Below are 20,423 nucleotides of genomic sequence, written 5' to 3'. Positions count from 1 at the left end.
GAAAAAGTGGGCATGGCCACGGCAGTGAAATAGGTAAATTTCAACAATTCTTTAAAACTAAGACTCAAAGGAATGAAGAATCTCTAATATTGCCATAGGTATTCACTAGACCTACATTACCTAAGTGGGGGGCTTTCACATTGCATATACTCCTAGACAAGTCACCAATTTCAAAAAGTGGGGTTTTTTTTAAGATAATGAACAACCATCAAATAATTTGTGACAATAAAGCGCATACAGCAATGGAGATTTCTTGGTATGGGATCAAGTTTCCCTAATCTTATAAAGGAACATTTCAGAACTTGGAGGGTAAAAACTAAGTGAAAATGTATCTACTTTGAAATGCTAAAATGGGCCAAGATTGTTCGACCTTAAGTTCAGTATCTTTCCAAAACAACTTCTCTATAGCGATACGTTCACAAGCTAACTCTAAATGTGACCCGCATAAATTCTTTTTCCCCCCTCAAGAGGGTAATCTAACCAAAATCTTCACCATAGCCAACAGCAGCACCTTGAAATTGCAAACGAAACTGGAGGGTATGTAATCAAGTCCACATGTAGACCCAAACGCTCCGATTTCTATCAAGCAAACAGTGTTATTAACATTCCAAATCCTGGTTAGAACGCAGTTACTGGAAATCACTGTCCTTGTGCAAGAAAGGGAAGGAAAGGCCTGAAACTGACCAGAGCACAGGTCGACATGGGCCTCAGTCTTCTCCGTTTCACCAAGAGGCCAAACAGGGAAGAGTCCAAGTAACAGAGGGGGGTGTGTAGCCGGGGGAGGAACAGAGAAAACCATACGCCTCCGAAGGTGTAAGCAAGAGAAGCGGACTCATGGAAAAGCTACTCCATAGGGACATTCGACCCTAGGATACACAGACAGGGACAGCTTCTCTCCACCGAGGAGAGCAACCTTTACCTTGGAAGCGGTGCACCTAGCAAGCAAAGGCAGGAACGGACACCTCCGCGCCCCTCATCCACGAACGTCTCGCCTAGCTAGAAGGGGTCGGCGGGGACCGCTCCTCGGGACATCAACAAAGGCCCCTTCAGTCTTAAGGCGAAACTCGAACAACAAAGGCCCGGAGACAGAGAGAACGGGGCCGGGGCGGGACGGATGAAAGCAGGGAGAGGCAAAGAAATGAAACCACTGGGGGCGGAGGCCCGTCGGAGTGGGAAACAGGGGCGCAGAGGCGGGGGGCGCGGTAATCCCCAGAGCACAATAAGAGGAGGAGAAAGGGGCCTGGCCTGCATTCCCCCCTTTTCCTCTCCCTGCGGTGGAGCGGACCCTCGTCCTCGCCGTCTACATCTCTCGGCCTCAGAGACCGCACAGTCCCGACTTCGGGGAAGGAAAGAGGAGGGGGGATTTTCCGCCCTGACCACAACTCCCTTCCCCCAGCCGAGAGCCGCCGACAACAACCGCCTCAACGGCAGCCACACAAAGGCGCCTTCCTCGTACTCCCCGCTCCCGCCCGGGCGGCGGCGCCGACGATGCCACGGCAGCGACGACCACCGCTCGGCCGCCAGGCGCTCACTCGCCCTCTTCCCTCTCCAGCCGGGGGAAAGGGGGAGGGGACCCCAGACGCCCTCACCTGGCACAGCTGCTGACAGTACTCCGTGGCCGCCTCCACGGCCGGCACCCGGCTCTCCCGCAGCTGGCGCTCCAGCTCCTGCAGCCGCTCGCCCAGGAGCTGCAGCTCCGCGGCGCAGCCGCCTCCGCCGCGACTCAACCTCTCCTGCTCGGCCTCCTCGTCCGCCATCTTCACACCCCGCTCCGTCGCGTACGCACCTGGGTCACGTGATAACACAATGCCACGTTCGGCGGGGTCACGTGCCGGCCGCGCTCGCACGCCGCCGAGCACGTACAAAGGGCCCGGTGGGGAGGATGGGGGGCGGGGAGAGTGGCGCGAGGGGGCCGGAGGGAGGTGAAGGGAAGGGGAGCGGAGGCGGGCGGGGTTGGGCGGTGCGGAAAACCGCGGTTTACTTACCCCGAGCGGGAAGTGGGCAGCCGTGGACGAAAGGGGCGGGCCGGTGGAGGCCTGTTCTCGGTCACGTGGGCGCCGCGACGCGGGGAAAAGCCTGGGGAGTGGCTGTCCTTTCGAGCGTCCGGATCCCGCCGTAGCTTTCCCCAGTCCCCCGAAGACTTCTACGGACACACGCCCCAGTTCCCCAAGAGGACCGGTGCAGGAGAGCTCTGGGTGGGCTGGGGTAATGGCCGCATCTGCGGTTGGCCTGAAGGCAGGCCAGAGGCAGGGGAAGAGGGAGAAGGTAAAGCCCACTCATGGCCCACAAACGTGAGAGCCAAAGCAGGGCTGTGAACTGTCAAAATTGTCTGACTTCTCACCAGGAGGGGGAGGAGGGATCTAGTGCCGGTGGTACCAGATCTCGTCCCGCTCTACTCTCCTCTCTAGCCCCAAGAACGCCTCTCCCTGGGAAACAATCTCTAGGGGGTGGAGGCAACAAAGAAAAATAACAATTGGAGCACAGCGGAATGAAGTTCAAATCTTAAGTCTGGAGAACGGAGCAAACTTAAGAAAAGCATAGCTTACGAGATTTCAGACCATGAAATTGTGGACGTTGGAATCAGATGATTTTTAAACCACGGAAACATTTCTAGAATAAGCGATAGCCAACTAATCTGTTTCACCGTGATTTTGGACTCCTACACGCTACAGAAATCACCACCACTGAAAACATGCTATATATGAAAGCTCTTGAAAAGAAAGTAGGTCAAGAAAAAAAAGAAAGAAAGAAAGAAACCAGCCATAAGGACTCCATTAATCACAACGGAGGAGGGGAAATTGCTAAAAGAACAAGGTTATGGAGAGTTATTATAAATTAAACAGCATTTTTTCCTAGTGCTGCAAGTAGAGGTGGCATTCTGAACCATATTTTATTTACAACCTGGGAAGAATGAACCCTTGGCACTTGAACAAAACACTGCAAGTACTACAGAAATTCAAGTGCTTGAGCCTAAATTCCAGAATAAAACAAATGTTTTGTTAGTAGCTGAAAATTAGACAAAAAGGCTTATCTTTCTTACAACCGAATGGTCTTCGGAAATTCAGAAACAAGGGTAGTGATGAGGCACCTAGGCTTTTCACTACCATATTCCAAGTGAAGTGTATTTCTCTAGTACAAGCATTTAAGATAAAAAGAATCCCTATCGTGTGTAGCATCTTCTTCAAGAGATTTCTAGTGTTAGTGGAAAATGCTGTAGACAGTATGTTATCCAGAATTAATGTTTTGTAATGCATCAGTGATGACGATTAATAATAAGTGCCATTATTTAAGGTGAGACTGCACAAATGAACCCTTCATGAAAACCAGCATCAGCTAAAATAGTAGTATAGTATATGTGTGCTGATAATACACATTAGCAATACAGGTTCTTCAAATATTTACTCATGGAATAGGCTGGGGAATACACTCAAAGACTCAAAAACAAAGATACAAAAGTATCGCCGAGAGCTTAAAAAGCAACAGTTAAGAAAGCTAAAGGATTTTAACATTTGCAGATCAGTTTCCCAAGTGAAGTATTTTAGATATCCAAACCAGGTTCCTCCAATTTGTTATCTTAGGATGCCAGTGAAAAACATTTTAAAAAATGGAAAATATGATATTAGCCACATATCCCAGTAAATCCAAGGACATCCAAGCTATCAGAGGCTAGCAAGGCATATTTTCACTTCAAGTATAATCGCTTACCCCAAGACCTAATCTATAGAAAGAAAGAAGGGGAAAAAGGGAGGAGGAAAGAAAGGAAAATATACCTAAAGAGTAATGTATCCACATATTGATTTAAAAAAAAAAAAAGCTGGAGAATGTAGGTCACTCCCATTTCCTGCCAATGATAGCCCTAAAATCAAAGACTTGATTAGCAAACTGATTCCAAGTATTATTACTGTCTTGCTGATGTCCCTCAGCATGAACAACTAGGTCCTTCACCTTTATTTGGTATCTTTCATCCCTGCCTCCCCCCTCCTCCATTCCTCTGTTAGAGCCTACAGGAAATGTAAGGACTAGGAGTGAGTGGTGTAGTTATTTAACAATCATTTATTGAATACATCAGTGCAGGCACTGCTTGATTTAGGGAAAGTCAAAGGTGAATGAAAACTATCCCTGGAGAAGCTTACAGTTTTGTGGAAGAGTGATGTGCAATGGCAGTACATGAGGCAAGTGTTCAATTAAGAAAATGCATGTAGATTCAACTCAGAACACCAGAGTAGTCTAAGGTGCTGACTGGAATGTCCACCTAATCTCTACGAAAGTGCAGGGGTTTTAATTAAATGAGGACTGGAAATACTATATCCCTTGACAGGTCAAACTTCTCTTGGCGATCTCAAAAATTTCACTCTTATCCATTAAAAAAATAAATATATCAACAAGTACACATGGCTTATGGTACCTAGGTCGATTTGTTCTTTAAATACCAAAGTCTGTCTTCATGGGAATCATTACACACACGCACACACAGACCCCTACTTACTGAGACGTTCCTGGGGGAATTCGGAGGCCCATTCCATCCAGAAAACAAGCATAAGCCCCGGGGCCAAGAAACTCCGCGTCTGTGGGGTACTCAGTGCCTGCGCCGCGATTGCCCGTGCCCATTTTGGACACAGCACGACTGCTACGGACGTGATACAATCATGTGGACTTTTACTCCCAAGAGAACCGATTTCAGTGTAAATCTGGGAGGCAGAAATAGACACTACTCCACCCCTGCGATCAGTAAAGCTGTGGAGACCCTTAGGGGACAGATGTCTCTGCGTCCAGGCCGCGCCTGCCTGCCTGCTTCACGAGTTCCCCGGACGGCCCCGGCCCCCACCTCGCCGGGGCACATTTTTTTTCCCCTTAAATGCTTGAAATAGCAGGGCCTGGGGTCAGGAAGAGAGCCGAGTCGTGCCGGCTAACAGAGCCAGAGGGCCGCGCCAGGGATGCAGCCGGCGCGGCGGACGGCTCAGGGCTGAGGCGCGGCAGGTCCTTCCGACCCCGGGCGGAGAGCAACCCCACGGCCCGGCGCCCGCCCCGCTCCCGGGGAGAGAGCGCGGAGCCGAGAGCATGCTGCCCTCCCGCCGCTCTTTCTCCCTTCCGCGGCTCTCTCCCTGGCCACCGCGACCGGGAAGCGGCGCAGGGCTGGAGCCGGGCGGAGACTGGCTCCGATCGGCTCGACTGACCCTATTCTCGGGTCCCCATTTGGCCAAGGCCGGACGGGGCTCCCAGGGCACAGCCCGGAGCTCGCTCGCCTGGCAGCCGCACGGGTGCTCTGGTCCTCCGTCCGGGGGCCGGCGCTCTGCAGCCGCAGCCCCGACATCAGCCGCCGCGGCTTTTCCACCCAGCGCTGCGGATCAAGGCCGCACAGCGACTGTGGCTCCTGGCCCGGGAGCCGCCGCCTCCCGGGGCCTCCAGGCCGAGGGATGCTGGAGCCTCTCCAGGGCGCGGCGGGGCGCCGGGGCTCCGGAAACCGACCGGGCAGCGATGCTAGAGTCTGTCCTGCGGAGGCCGCGACGCGGGTACGGCTGCTGGTCCCAGGCAGGCTCTACCTGCTCTCTTCCGAGGGGCTGGCCGCCGGCGCCAGCCAGGCCGCCTCCTGAGGTGAGGGCCGGAGTCTGTCTGGGGATCGGTCCCGTTAGAAAGTACCCCCCAGAGTCTGGGGACCACTCCTGTGCCCACAGACACACAGAGCGAGCATGGATTGAAGGTCTACTGGAATCGGTTAAAAACACACCACATTTTCCCGAGGAAGACATTTTTCATGAGAGAAACAGCGAAGGGAGTCCAATCAATGTTGAAGACATGAGGCAGGTGCAGTGCCACATATGGAAATGATTCCAAAGGCACCAGAAACGCTGGGCCCACATTTAAAAGGATTAATTCTAGTCCTTGAGTTCTTCCCAGAAGGAGAGCATATATATTTAAATGAACAGGTAACTAAATGAGGAAGGATATTTGTATTGCTTATTTGGATTGTTTTAGGTTTTTTTCTTTCCATGAGTAACAACCAAGTGCAAATAAGAAAGCATTCTAAGGAAAATGCTTTTATTAGAGCCTGAATTGTTCAAGCACAAATTAACCAAGGTGAAAATAACTGCAAAACAAAGCATAATGAAATCTTGGAGGTGTAAGTGTGATATACACTGTCTCTGCAGAGAATCTTTGCATTGATTCACAGTATCTCTCCGAAGAAGCAAAGAGAGATATATAGAAAGTGACTCTTTTCTAATATTTCTAAGTTTTAATCACTGTATCTCATTTACCTCATTGGAAATCCATCAGAGAATATCACTTATGTGGTATCTGAATTTTTAAGAACAGGAATGTCAAAGTACAATGAACTTGCAAATGCATGCGTCTCTCTTCCTAGGAGTTTTGCTGATTTCTGTGATTCTTTTTCAGTTTTTTGAGGTTGATTTTTGCTTTTATTTGCCTGTGTAACTTAGCTACAGTGGCTCGCAAACTTTTTTGACCTAAAAAATACATTTTACATCACAATTCAACAATCATACACATATAATATATGTATATAACTGAAACCAAAGTTTTGTCAAAAATGTCTACCCTGAGTTTTCTGGTTTTTAAGATTTTTTTTTTAGCAGTTTTAGGTTTACAACAAAATCGACAGGAAGGTACAGAAATTTCCATATACCTCCTTTCCACACACATGCATAGATTTTATTTTTATTTACCAGAGTGGTACTTTTTTTCTAAACTAAGGATGAACATACACTGACACATCATAATCACCAAAGTCCACAGTTCACCTTAGTTTGGACAAAAGTATAATGACAGATATCCATTGTTAAAATGTCATACAAAGTGTTTCCAATGGTCTAAAAAACTTTGGGGTAGGGGAGAGGGTATAGCTCAAGTGGTAGAGTGCATGCTTAGCATGCATGAGGTTCTGGGTTCAATCCCTAGTACCTTCTCTAAAAGTAAATAAATAAAGCTAATTACCTCCCTCTAACAAAAAATTTAAATAAATAAGTAAATAAATAACTTCCATACTCCAGAATGGCATATACAATCTCTTTCTTTTTTCCCTTGAAAAGAGGTTCAAAGCCTTTATGCCTATAACACATGGCCCACCCATGCATGGACCAAACAGGTTCTAGGTGGCAAATTCTCCCACTAAGTACTACTGCTTTTCTTCCGGTATTGAGCCCTGTCCCACCAGTCCTGCCCAACAGCAACGTGGCGGTGCAGGGGGACTCCTGTAGGATATTTGTTTGTAGGAAGGACCCAATTTCTGTGCCCTAATTTCTGTGATTCTTACAGACATATTCTTCCATATAACAACAAAAATAATAATTCAGTTAAGTATCAATTTGAATATTTCATGTTCTCTTCATACACTGGACCAGGATCAGTCCCACCAATCACTTACCCTCTATCACATTTTTACAAAAATGCTCTCTTACTCACTATTCCTCTCTGCACGTCTTCAACCTCTTGACTTCCTCTCTAACCAGGGCTCCTCTGTGAACTCTTCCTTTGTCTTCCTGGTGGAGTGAAGTCTGGACACATCTGTCACCAGAGTTAAGTTGATTGATTTGTTCTGCTTTCCTTTAGCCCTATTTCCCATACAAAAATAACCACCTTTTAAAATTCCTGTAGCTTTGATCTACCACTTACTGCATTTTGATTTGAAATCTGTTATCTTGTCTTTTATGACAGTTATTCTTGTTATAGATGAGCCACACTCACAAGCCTGTAGGCCCTTTGAGGGCAGAGACTGTGTCTTATATCCAGGCTTCCTTCTTGAATACCCTATGGCACATTTCAAGGTAAAAATAAGTATTTAAGGGGGAAAGTATAGCTGAATTGGTAAAGCGCATGTTTAGCATTCAGGAGGTCCTGGGTTCAGTCCCCTTTTATCTTCTCTAATAAACAAACAAACAAACCAAATTACCCCCCATTTTTTAAAAAGTATTCAATAAATGCCCATTGAACTAAATTCAATTCAGTTTACTTTTGGCAGTCACAGATATGAATTTGTACTAATTCTCATTGTTATCTAAAATCTCCTAGACTCTACAGGGAGAGCAATGATGCTCTCTAAATTTAGGCGCTTGTTTACAACTGGCTTTCTAATATTTGGAGCATCTGTGTTTTATCAACCAAAGTATCTGTAATCAAATGTTACAGCGAGTAGAATCAAAAGAAGACAAGATAGATGCTCAGTTGTTACACTGTATCAGATGAGCTGCAGAAATGCTGGCTCTATCCTCTTTCATAAACTTAATCTGTGCTTTAGATCTAATTTAATTTTGTCTTCGCTCTTATGTTTTGTCACATTGATTTTTTCTTGTCATCTTCTCAAGAGATTCCAAATTTTCAATCCAATTGTTTTCTTAACATAACTGAATCATCTCTCAATTTCTTCACCATGAGTTTACCCACTAACACCTAGTGCACTGCTTAATATGGGACCTTACTACCTTCCTAGGGAATCTAAGGAGAAAATAAATGTAAGAAGATTGTCTCTGATTTCAGGTAGGGCTTATGCTTCAGGATCTGAATTCCCTTACAGCAGAATCTCTAAAGCTTTGGTGCACATACAGATCACTCAAATATTTTGACTTAAATGCAGATTTGCAAGCTGCAACTCTAGAAAGTCTGATTAAGTAGACTGGGGTTGGGTCCTAGAATCCTGCATTTCTAACCATCACTTCAGGATCCCTCTATTCATACTGTTCCAGACCTGAAGTTGTCCAATTTCTGCTTTCCCTTTCTTCCCTCTAACTCATGGGGCTGGTACCAATTTATTAAAAAAAAAAAAAAAGCCTGGACACCCTCATTCTTGCTGCATCCACCAGCAAGCACAAATCACTTTTTAAAAAGTTGTAGCCAACTCTTCATTATTTGTTCTAATCAGTCTAATTATCCAAAGACTTTGTTTTGTCAGTCATCCGACTTCTAAACCGCCATTTCAATGTTTGGCACACAGGAAGTGCGTTCTCCATAGACATGCATTTCTCAACCTCTTCCTCGTGCATTCTTTAGCAAGACTACTGGTTGAGGAGAACAACGTGATTACTTCTTAACAGCCCTACCAGAAGAGGTATGAAAGGACTGGAGAAGAGAGTTCAAAAATTTCCCTGTATTTATCAGTCTTAATAAAATGCATTTTTCCATATATATAAGGGTAAGTGGACAGGGAAGAAAGAATTAATGTAAAATTGGATTTGTGAATTCCATTATCCATGGTCCTGAGATTTCTTGTAATTGCTAACTAGGTGCCATAAAGTTTTAAATTATAAACATAATTCATGTTTGGGTAAAATTTTCAAATAGTATAGACAGACGTAAAATAAAAAATAAACATCTTTCTTCACTCCTGTCCTGGAGAGTAGAGTTCCACCCTGTTACTTGACTCAGCAATAGTTTGTTTATTCTTCAGAATTTTTTTCTGCATATGTAAGCATTTGTGTGCTTATTACCACTCTGCTTTCTTGACAAATCTACTCATACCACTCATTTGGGCAGTTTTCCACTTCATTTTTTTCTCTTAATAATTCATTTATAAATTTTCCATATCAGCATTCTTTTTAATGACCAGATGATAGTCCATGGTATGAATGAAAGTAATTTAATTAATTATTTCATTGATAAGCAATTAAGTTATTTTCTCTTTTCTTTTTTTAACTATAAAAATGTTTCAGGGGCCTTCCTGGTGCACATATCTGATTATTTGAGCAACGAAATATCTATGAGATAAATTGCTCAATGAAGAATTATTGAATCAAAGCAATTTGTGATTTTAATTTAGTCAGATGTTGCCAAATTGCCCTTCCAAAATGTTGGACCAACTTATAGTCCCATCAACAATGTGTGAAAGAATTTAGTTTCCAGGAATTCTTAGTAGAATTGACTATGTTTTGTTAAGCCTATAAAATAATTTCATAGTTTAAAACAAACTTATGATATGGGGGGATGGGAGTAGAAAGGATAAATTGGGAGTTCAAGATTTGCAGATGCTAACTACTATATATAAAATAGATAAACAACAAGTTTCTACTATATAGCACAAGGAACTATATTCAATATCTTGTAGTAACCTATAATGGAAAAGAATATGAAAAGGAATACATGTATGTATATGTATGACTGAAACATTGTGCTGTACACCAGAAGTTGACACATTGTAAACTGACTATACTTCAATTAAAAAAAATTTCATAGTTTAAAAATCATATCTCAGTTTGATGAGCATTTCTTAAATTTTGAGTCAGATTGAGCATCTTTTTTTCTCAAAGAAAAGAGCTATTTTTATTATGACCTTTTATAAAAAGCTTATTTTACATATCTATATATATAGTTAAGAATGACATTTTTAAGAAACATTTTAAGAAACAGAATTTTTGGGGGGAGGGAGTTCCTCTTTTTTTGTATACGTATTTTTACTGAAGTATAGTCAGTTTACAATGTTGTGTCAGTTTCTGGTGTACAGCATAATGCTTCAGTCATACATCAACATGCATATATTGGTTTTCATTTATATAACATTATATATATTATATATATAATGGAATGTTACTCTGTCATAAATATATGTATAACATATTCTGAAGCCAACCATCTGTTGATGGGCATTTGTGTTGCTTCCATGTCTTGGCTATTGTAAATAGTGATGCTATGAATGTTGGGGTGCATGTGTCTTTTCAAATTAGTGTTTTTGGGATATATATCCTGAAGTGGTTTGCTGGACCATATGGTAGTTCTATTATTAGTTTTTCAAGGCATCTCCATATTGTTTTCCATAGTGGCTGCACCAATTTACATTCTCAACAATAGTGTAAAAGGGTTCCCTTTTCTCCACATCCTCTCTAGCATTTGTTAATTATAGATTATTTGATGATAGCCATTCTGACAAGTGTGAGGTGATATCTCTTGTGGTTTTTGATTTGCATGTTTCTCTCATAATTAACAATGTTAAACATCTTTTTATGTGCCTGTTACCCATCTGTATGTCTTCTTTATAAACAATGTCTATTTAAGTCTTCTTCCCATTTTTTTGATTGGATTGTTCATTTTTAAAATTTTGAGTTGTATGAGCTATTTGTGTATTTTGTATATTAACCCCCAGTCAGTTGCATAATTTGCTAATATTTTCTCCTATTTCATAGGTTGTCTTTTCATTTTGTTGATGGTTTCCTTTGCTGTGCAAAAGTATTTAAATGTAATTAGGTCCTATTTGTTTATTTTTGCTTTTATTTCTTTCACCTTGGGAAACTGATCCAAGAAAATATTTCTCTGATTTATGTCAAGAGTGTTTCACCTCTGTCCTCTTCTAGAATTTTTATGGTATCATGTCTTACATTTAGGTCTTTAAACTATTTGAGTTTGTTTTTATGTAGAGAGAATGTTCTAATTTCATTGTTTTACATGGGGCTGTCCAGGTTTCCCAGCACCACTTTTTGAGGGGCCTGTATTTTCTTCATTGTATATTCTTGCCTCCTTTGTCATAGATTAATTGACCATAGGTGTATGGGTTTATTTCTGGGCTCTCTATTCTGTCCGATTGATTTATATATCTGTTTTTGTTCCAATATTATGCTGTTTTTATTACTGTAGCTTTGTAGTATTGTCTGAAGTCTGGGAGGGTTATGTCTCTAGATTTGTTTTTTCCTCAGGATTGCTTTGGTAATTCTGGGTTTTGTGGTTCTATATAAATTTTAGGATTATTTGTTCTAATTCTGTGAAAAATGTCCTGGGTCTTTTCACAGAGATTGCATTAAATCTGTAGATTTGTTTGGGTAATACGGCCATTTTAATAATATTGCTTCTTCCAATCCAAGAGCATGGAATATCTTTCCATTTCTTTGAATCATCTTCAGTTTTCTCCATTAGTGTTTTATAATTTTCAGTGTATAGACCTTTCACCTTCTTAGTTAAGTTTATTCCTAGGTATTTTTATGTGATTTAAAATAAGATTTCACTTTCTATCTCTGATATTTCATTATTGGTATATAGAAGCACAACAGATTTCTGTCTGTTAATCTTGTATCCTACAACTTTGTTGAGTTTACTTATTAGTTCTAATAGTTTTTAGGTAGAGACTTCAGGGTTCTCTATATAGACTATCATGTCATCTGCAAATAGTGACAGTTTCACGTCTTGCCTTCTAATTTGGATTTTTTTTATTTCTTTTTCTTGTCTGAATGCTGGGGTTGGACTTCTAATACTATGTTAAATAGAAGCAGTGAGAATGGGAATCCTTGTCTTGTTCCTAAATTTAGTGAGAAGGTGTTTAGCTTTTCACCATTGAGTATTATCTTGTCTGTGAGTTTGTTATAAGTGGCCTTCATTATGTTGAGATATGTTCCCTCTATACCCACTTAGATGAGAGTTTTTATCATGAATAGATGTTGAATTTTGTCAAATGCTTCTTCTGCTTCTATTGAGATAATCATATGATTTATGTCTTTCCTTTTTGTTAATGTAGTGTAGCACACTGATTGATTTACATATGTTGAACAATCCTTGTGTCCTGAAATAAATCCGACTTTATTATGGTGTGTGATCCTTTTTATGTATTGTTGCATTCAGTTGGCTAATATTTTGTTTAGGATTTTGTGTCTATATTCATCAAAGATATTGACCTGTCATTTTCTTTTTTTGGTAGTCTTTGTCTGGTTTTGGATCAGGGCAATGGTGGCCTTGTAGAATGAATTTGGGAGTGTTTCCTCCTATTTAGTTTTTTGGAATAGTTTGAGAAGGATAGGTATAAGTTCTTCTTTATATGTTTGATAGAATTTCCCAATGAAGCCATCCATCCCTGGACTTTTGTTTGCAAGGTTTTTGTTTTTCTTCCTTAAATTACAGATTCTATTTCACTCCTAGTAATCAGTCTGTTCAATTTGTTTGTTTCTTCTTGGCTCAATCTTGGCAGGCTGTATGTTTCTAGAAATTTGTCTGTTTCTTGTAGATTGTCCAGTTTATTGGCATATAACAATTCCTCGTATTCTCTTATGATTTTTTGCATCTTTTTGGTATTGGTTTTTATTTCTCCTCTTTCATTTCCTATTTTGTTTATTCACTTAAAAGAGACAATATTTTAAGCAATTGTTAACTCTGTATAATATGAATATAAAATTTCATGAATATACTATGCTTGAAATTGCTTATTAACTTAGATGTTAAAATACACCTTTCAGGGGAAAACTTATTCTCTTATATCAATAAAGGAAAATTGAAACACAGCTCATTTTTTTTTCTTATTTAGTATTTCAGCCAATAGAATGACTTTCTGGTATACTATTCCCCTTTTGTATTAGTGACAGAAAGTAAATGACTTGATTTCTAGTAAGAGTTATTTATTTTATATGAAATATTCAGTGAACCAAGGAGGTAACTTCATTTACCTTTGCTTCAGGATATGCTCAAGTCCTGCTTTCATTTTCATCCCACTGTAGGATTTCCTTCTTTGGTGCTCTGCCCTATTTCAAGTGTAGAAAGTAACTGAACACCTACAAGCACTCAACTGTCTGCAGCTTTGGTGCATCATTTAGAGAGTAAGAATCATTTCTCACTGAGCGCTGACTGGTACAACACACCTGGGGAGTAAAGCTGAAAAGAGAAACCATGAGAAATTCATGGTTTCTCTTTGCTTGGGTTTCCTGTCAAATGTGTAAAACCAGGACTTAAAAATGAATCAAACGTGCTTCAAATACATTTTCAAGATTAAAGTCAAACATTATTTTTTAACTTCCAAATGATCAGCATTGCTCCTCACAGAATTATTAGAAACTGCTCTGTACATACTCATTTAAGGTTCTAGTGCCGTAACTATGAAAAACTAGCTTTATAATGAGCAAGATTTTGCAGTATTTTGTATCTTTCATATACTGAGCTATATATATATATATATAGGAAGCAAAAGACTAGTTTTAAAAGGGTACCTGCTTCACCATTACTTTCCTATATAAGGTTTTTTCACTAAGAATTTTCACGGTTACTCCAAATACTTTCCCTTCCAAATATAGTAAAAGTAAAGCCCCTTGTTCCATTGAAGATGACTGCAGGTTCATACTTGTGCCTTGCAGTGTGTGAAGAAGGATGCCCAGAATATCTGTAGTGAAGACCTTCATGAATTGAAACCTAAGCTCTTCATTTCCACCTCTGATCTCATAAATCCGTTTTCTGTACAATTATTTCAGAAAATAACTTCCTTGACACATTTACCACTGTTAAGTTTCTATGGGGGGAGGGGGAGGCATATCTTCTAAAATCCTTAAGACTTGAACTTGTGTCTTAGTTGCTCTTGATATTAAGTGATTAATTATTTTCTTTGTTTTTGCCTCCAGCGACATAATGTGGTTCCGTTACATTGACTCTTTGATCTCACTAGAAACTCGTTCAGGCTACTAAATGTTTTTCTAAGTTTCTGCCATCAGCCTTCTCATTATGTCCTCTGCTGTGGCAATCTCATCCATTTTCATGGCTTTAATTCTTATTTTTATGAACGTGACTACCAAATCAGTATCTCCCAACTGAACATTTCCCTGATTTCAGCTTCTCATCTCCATCTGCCTGATGGACAGCATCACCTATGTTTTTCTGGTATCTCAATCCCAAAATGAACCCATAAGGTCCTCTCCCACCCTTGCTTTCACCCAGGATAAGCTTTCTCCTGTTATCCTATTTCTGTTCAGGGCATTACTGCCCTTCCAAGACTTAGGTTCCAAATATTTACTTCAGCTTTGACTTTTTGCTTCCCCTTTCCTTATGTGCAATCAAACTTGCCAAATAAATCTTTGTGTCACCTCTTCTCCCTTCTCAAAGTCAGCCCTCAGTGGCTCTCAGAAATCTCTCTAGGAAAGGGTTTCTTAATTAGCCTCTTTACCTCTGCTGCTGCTTCTATTTTGTGCTAAGAATTTCTGGCTAGAGCTGTTTTTCTGAGGATAATTCTGACTTGAAGGCAACATAATCTAGAAGAGTTGAGCCTCCAAATCTGCAGTGAGCTAAGGGTGGAGAATTAGGTAAGCCACTTTCTCTTTTATTCTCTATTTCTTATTTGTATTGTGGATAATAATAATTCCTACAATCTGTAATTGTGGCAACTGCATGAAAATATGCTCAGAAAACACTTATCCCTGGCACTTTATTAGCATCCAACAGATGGTAATAGTTATTACTATCATGTCACTTTGTTACTGAAAACAATGTCACTCCAATCTCTACCTCTGTCATCACATAGCCTTTTCCCTGTGTGTCTACATGACGTTTTGCCTATGTATCTATGTGTCACATGGCATCTTCTGCTTCTTTTAAGAACACTAATCATATTGGACTAGCATCCCTCCCCGCAACAATTTCATCTACTGGATTATATCTGCAAGGACTCTTATTTCCAAATAAGGTCAAATTCCCAGGTACCAGGGGTTAGGAGTTCAACATATCTTTTTGAAGGACACAATCCAACCCATAACAGAATGTGACCTACAAAGATCTTTTAAAGTTAAAATATATTTTAGTCTAAAAATGAGTCTGTGATGATGTGGTAAATTACAATAAATACTGGAGTGTATTGATAGTTGTAACTGAGCAGGACCCTGTGGGGCCTTCCCAGGACAGGCTCCTATCCTTACACCTACGTCCTCTGCCTGCCTCTTGTTTGTGGAAAAGCTTTAGCTTTCTGGGCCTTCCCTGAATTTCAACGAATAAATTTAATGAGAAAAGTGAGAAAATGCAGAAACAAAGGAAAATAGTCAAGCAGGACAAAATAGTAATAGTTTAGCCATTAAACAAAGTCAAGGACCTTTAGCTTCTCCTCAAGGGCTATAGATAAGATTCTGAGCCACATCCTTTGAGCTGTTTTGCAGATAAATGAAACCCCCACCAGGTGAAAGAAGTTAACAGTACGCTGACCTCAAGCACGTAGACTACAGACTCAGAAGGTCCGACCAGAAGGTTGATGACGTTGGCACCTGATTTCCTCACCAGCAACCAGTCAGAAGAATGTCCAGGAGCTGATCGCATACCCCGCAATCCTCTCCCTCACCCTGTCTTTGAAAATATTTTCTTGAAAATCACTGGGGAGTTCAGACCTTTTGAGTGCTTGCCCCTCGTACTCATTATTTGGCACCTGCAATAAATGCTGCACTTTTCTTCACTAGAACCCAGTGTGTACATGTTTCCTGCATGTGGGTAAATGGACCCAAATTTGGTTTGATAACAATAGAATTATGCCGATGTCTATGTCTATGTCTTAATCCCTATAACCACTGACTATGTCAGGTTACATGGCAAGGGAGAATTAGGGTCGCAAAGGGAATTACAGTGGCTAATCTGACTTTAAGATAAAGTGATTATTCTCAGAGACAGCTCAGTGTAATCACAAGTATCCTTTACATGTGGAAGATTCAGGCCGAAGAGAAGGTCAGAATGACTTGATGTGAGAAAGGCTTGATTAGCCATTGCTGGCTTTGAAGATGAAAGGGAGCCACCAGCCAGGGGATGCAGTAACTTCTACAAACTGGAAAAGGCAAGAAAATGGATTCTTTCCTTAGAGCCTCCCAAAGGAATGTAGCCCTGCCGAAACCTTGATTTTCGCAAAGTAAGACCCCTTTAGGACTTTTGAACTCCTGAACTATAAGATAATAAATTGGTATTGTTCTAGGCTACTAAGTTTGTGATAACTTATTACAGTAGTCACAGGAAGCTAATGCAAATGTTAACATCATATAAGGAAGGAAGATAGTCTTTAAACTGACAAATTTTAGTGTAATTAGAAACTACTTGAAACTTTAAAATAGACATGTTTAAGATAGATGTTAGAAAAAATATCAACAATTTGACTCAGATAATAATTTGTCAAAACGAATTGCTAATGTGTTACTGCTGGAGGTAGCTGAAGGATATTACATCAAACCAGATTCTTGATGCACCAGACGTTTCTGCATTTGTTCAGTGGCATTATATTTAGAAACCAAATAAGTCTTTCAATCATATTATTTGTGCTTTGTTTCCCTTTACTAAAATAAAGCCTACAAAATGGATGCATATGCCCATTAGAGTGTGTTGAATTCAATCAACATAGCTGGATTTAGAATTTTAATTTCACTAGCAGTATCAGAAAGTTCACCTGTAACCAGTTCTCTCTGGGGATGATTGCCTTCCTGTGTAAGCTGATTTCCATAGTTACATAGAATGAGAACTTGGCCCCCTGAAAACAAGTTATTGATCTGGTAAGAATCTATCTTATTCTTATTCATATAAGCTGTTTTCAGTTGCAAGCATTTAAGGCTCTGAAAAATCACCCTATTCTCAAGAAATACTAAGTAAACTTGGAGTGATGATTGTTGCCCTGATTTTTCTTCTAACATTTTATAGATTACCACATATTTAAGTTGTATCATATTCTGCAAAAATAATATTAGCCTTAGCGAAGCAAGAATTCTCTGACCCTGACCAGAGACCATGATTTTTCATAAACTGCACATTTTTAAATGGGCCTTATCCCCTTTTGGTTTGTTGGTCCTTTTCAACAAAATACCCCTGGCTCTAATTTATAAACCCAAAGGCAGGAGAAGGAGGAGGGACAGCCCTCTGAGAGCTTTCATGGAGAAGACAGATTGACTACAGAAGGGTTTGTGAGCCCAGAGGTTTCATGGGTAGGCCTACAAAATTCCCCCAGTTTCTTGCAGAGATTTATTTCTAGCTGCTAAGTTTTATTCTCTACAAAGTGTTTTTTCCCTTCCTTTCTCTTCCTTTTCCCTACTGTGAAAACATTCCCTGAGATGTTTCCTTTATAACTGTACATATGCATATACACGCAGCATTGCCATTTCAAACAATATCAAGTCCAACTTAGTACGGGTAATGTGTAATAATAATTGCTGCAAGTTTCTTTAAGTGGAAGGAAAGTGCTTCTAGCACTGTTGACGCTGTGCTGTGTTCATGTAAGTGAGAATTATTCCATGGTAAACACTCAGCCATAAAATTCTTTCCGGCAGGTGGGAGAAACCTGCAGGTGGGTTCCAGAACCCAAGGAAGCACGGCAAGCTGGACTGTGACGGGCTATGGTAAAGGAAGAGGTCACCAGATTATGGAAGATTATGCAAGGAAACTGATGGATGAAAAATCTAAGGTCCTGGCATAACAGCTCACCTCTGGCATCTCTGCATCTTTATACCTGGAGTCGTCTGGTTGTCAGCACCAGGAGCCCTCAGTGCTCGCTAGATTTGCTTGATCCATAGGTCCATCTATAGCCATATTTTCAACTTTCTTCAGTTTTAACTACATGTTTTCCTTTCCACTCCTAATAGTGATTAGTGCCATATTCTAATTCTAAAGTGCTGCAATTGTTTTAATAATTTGACCTTTAAGTTTTTGGCTTGTCCTGTTTCAGTTTCTTGACTTAGGGATAGGCAGCATAATCAGACAACCAAAGGCAACTTCATGTTTTATCCAACTCACCTTTGTCATCTCTGCATCTTTCTAAAAAATGTTAGTTTGATTTTGCCTTCCTGAAAAGCAGATACTCTATCTCCATAATATTACATACATGTTTTTCTATGTAAAAGTTACATAAAACCAAAGTGGTCTCAAAATATCCTTCTCTATTATATTACTAAGGCAGAATGAGTGTGGAAGCAAAGGGTTCCACATTTTCATTTTCCAGCTATGTGGAGTAAATTTTTTTTTCTGAATTACATTTCCTTAAATCTCTTGTTAATTATTATTGAGAATTGCATCATTTTCTGGGTAAAATAAACCAGAGCCTCTAAGAGAGGTTTCACAAAATACAATAGCGAGGATGAATTCAAATTCAATTTTAGTAAGTGCTTTGTTAGGTCCTTGGGGTTTCTGACTGATGATAAACCTATGTACAGCACTTGTTAAATTTCTATTGATTTCAGCCTCGCAGTAAAAATCATTGCTTAGCAGAAAAACAATAGCGGTGAAATAAAATGAAAAGCAATATAATATTTATTTTTAAAAGATTAATGGGAATACAATGAATGTAATAAATTCCTGTTGTAACATAGTTGAGTAGCTTTATAAGAATGTAGAAATATTGGGAGAAGAATGTAATATTAACCACTTATCAATAAAAAACATTATAACATGTATCTTTCAGCAGCTAAATTTACTTTCCTGCAGCTCTTTGTATGTAGATAATTTTCACTCCTACAAACCTTTGCATTATTTATGATTAATCTATAGTATTATGGTAAAAGAGAATTTAGCAAGAAAATATTAACTTCCTCCTCTAAATCTCCCCTGAGATCAACAACTTGCAAATACATTCTTTGTTAGAGGAACAGCCTCCATTTTTAACACCAAGATAACAGCTCCTCACACAGCTATTCTCTTACTTGATTAGGGGCAAAATGTCACCTTTGCTGAAAGCAAACTACTGCTCTTCACAGCAACCAAATGATCAAAACTGCACTTTACAGATATACATTGTTAATGGACTTCCAAAGGAAAAAAAATTGTTGATAGGGTAAGTTGTTGCCTGAGCTAAGAATTGGAGAAACCTGAAGGAATTTAGGACAAAGATAATTTTATGATTCATTTAAAAATATTATTTAAACGTATTATTAAATTCTGTTTCTCAAAAGTATTATTTTAATAATAATTTCAATAATTATTAGATGACCTTTGATATTGAACCAAATCATCATAATCTGCACCTGAAGGATGTTTCAAAGTAGTAATGGATGTGGTCCCCTGCATTTTCTTTTGTTCCCTAACCCTGCCCCAATTGTGCTGTGTGATGTTGGACCACCATTGCCCCGAGGATAATGGAACCAAAGAACCAAGGCAGCAACTTCTTGTTCATTTCTTTGCTTGCTTTTAAAGTTTGACTCTCCAGGACCAAGTATAAAGCAGAAAGACTGGAAAGGATACTTGATAAAGGAGTTCCACTCTGCCCTGACCTTTCATTCCTATCTGAGAGCAAATTTAAAAAAAAATTATTTTTTCATCCTACACTGGGAGAGGAAGTGTACAGTGGAAAGAAAATAAGAGTAAATGTTGATGAGCGGTTCCTTGAAAGGAGATCTCACCTCTCCAAACAAAAGTCTGGGTTGGGAGAGGGATGATGTTGCTAGACTCTCCTGGTCAAGTCAGGCATCCAGGAGTCGCTGTGTCTGGTGTCCTGCTTTCTGCCAGGTAGCCATGTGGGTCAGATGAGATGCTTTGAGTGGTATAAACAATAAAGAAGCTTCCAGGAAGAAGCATACAAATTGTTTTCTCTCCTGTTCTGTCTCTCTTTTTAAAAACTGTGTAACAGATACATAATTAAGAGACTAGAAATATTTACAAAGAGTACCCATGAATCAATCCAATATTTACTGACTGCTCTGTGTGACTACCTTAGGGAGCTATTGAGGAAGTTATTGTACAGCCCATACAATACATGTTTTAAGAGCCAGAGAAAAAGAAAAATTCAGAGTTCAATGAAATAAGATTCA

At 40.2% G+C, this 20,423-nt stretch overlaps 1 protein-coding gene across 1 annotated transcript in view; it reads right to left on the bottom strand.

The window, feature by feature from the left end:
• The window catches only part of ZNF292 (zinc finger protein 292), an 87,343-nt gene extending 85,220 nt beyond the window's left edge, over positions 1-2,123 (bottom strand). Inside the window, exons 1-2 of the mRNA XM_006200312.4 lie at positions 1,986-2,123; positions 1,590-1,786 (exon numbers count right to left, since the gene is read on the bottom strand). Of these exons, the coding sequence (XP_006200374.1) occupies positions 1,590-1,757 (168 nt within the window). The 5' untranslated portion in view covers positions 1,758-1,786; positions 1,986-2,123. The remainder of the gene's footprint in view (positions 1-1,589; positions 1,787-1,985) is intronic.
• Positions 2,124-20,423: the final 18,300 nt, after the last annotated feature.

Source organism: Vicugna pacos, chromosome 8 (genome assembly GCF_048564905.1).
Source record: "Vicugna pacos chromosome 8, VicPac4, whole genome shotgun sequence".
Taxonomy (NCBI): domain Eukaryota; kingdom Metazoa; phylum Chordata; class Mammalia; order Artiodactyla; family Camelidae; genus Vicugna; species Vicugna pacos.
This window is presented reverse-complemented; position numbering and strand designations above follow the sequence as displayed.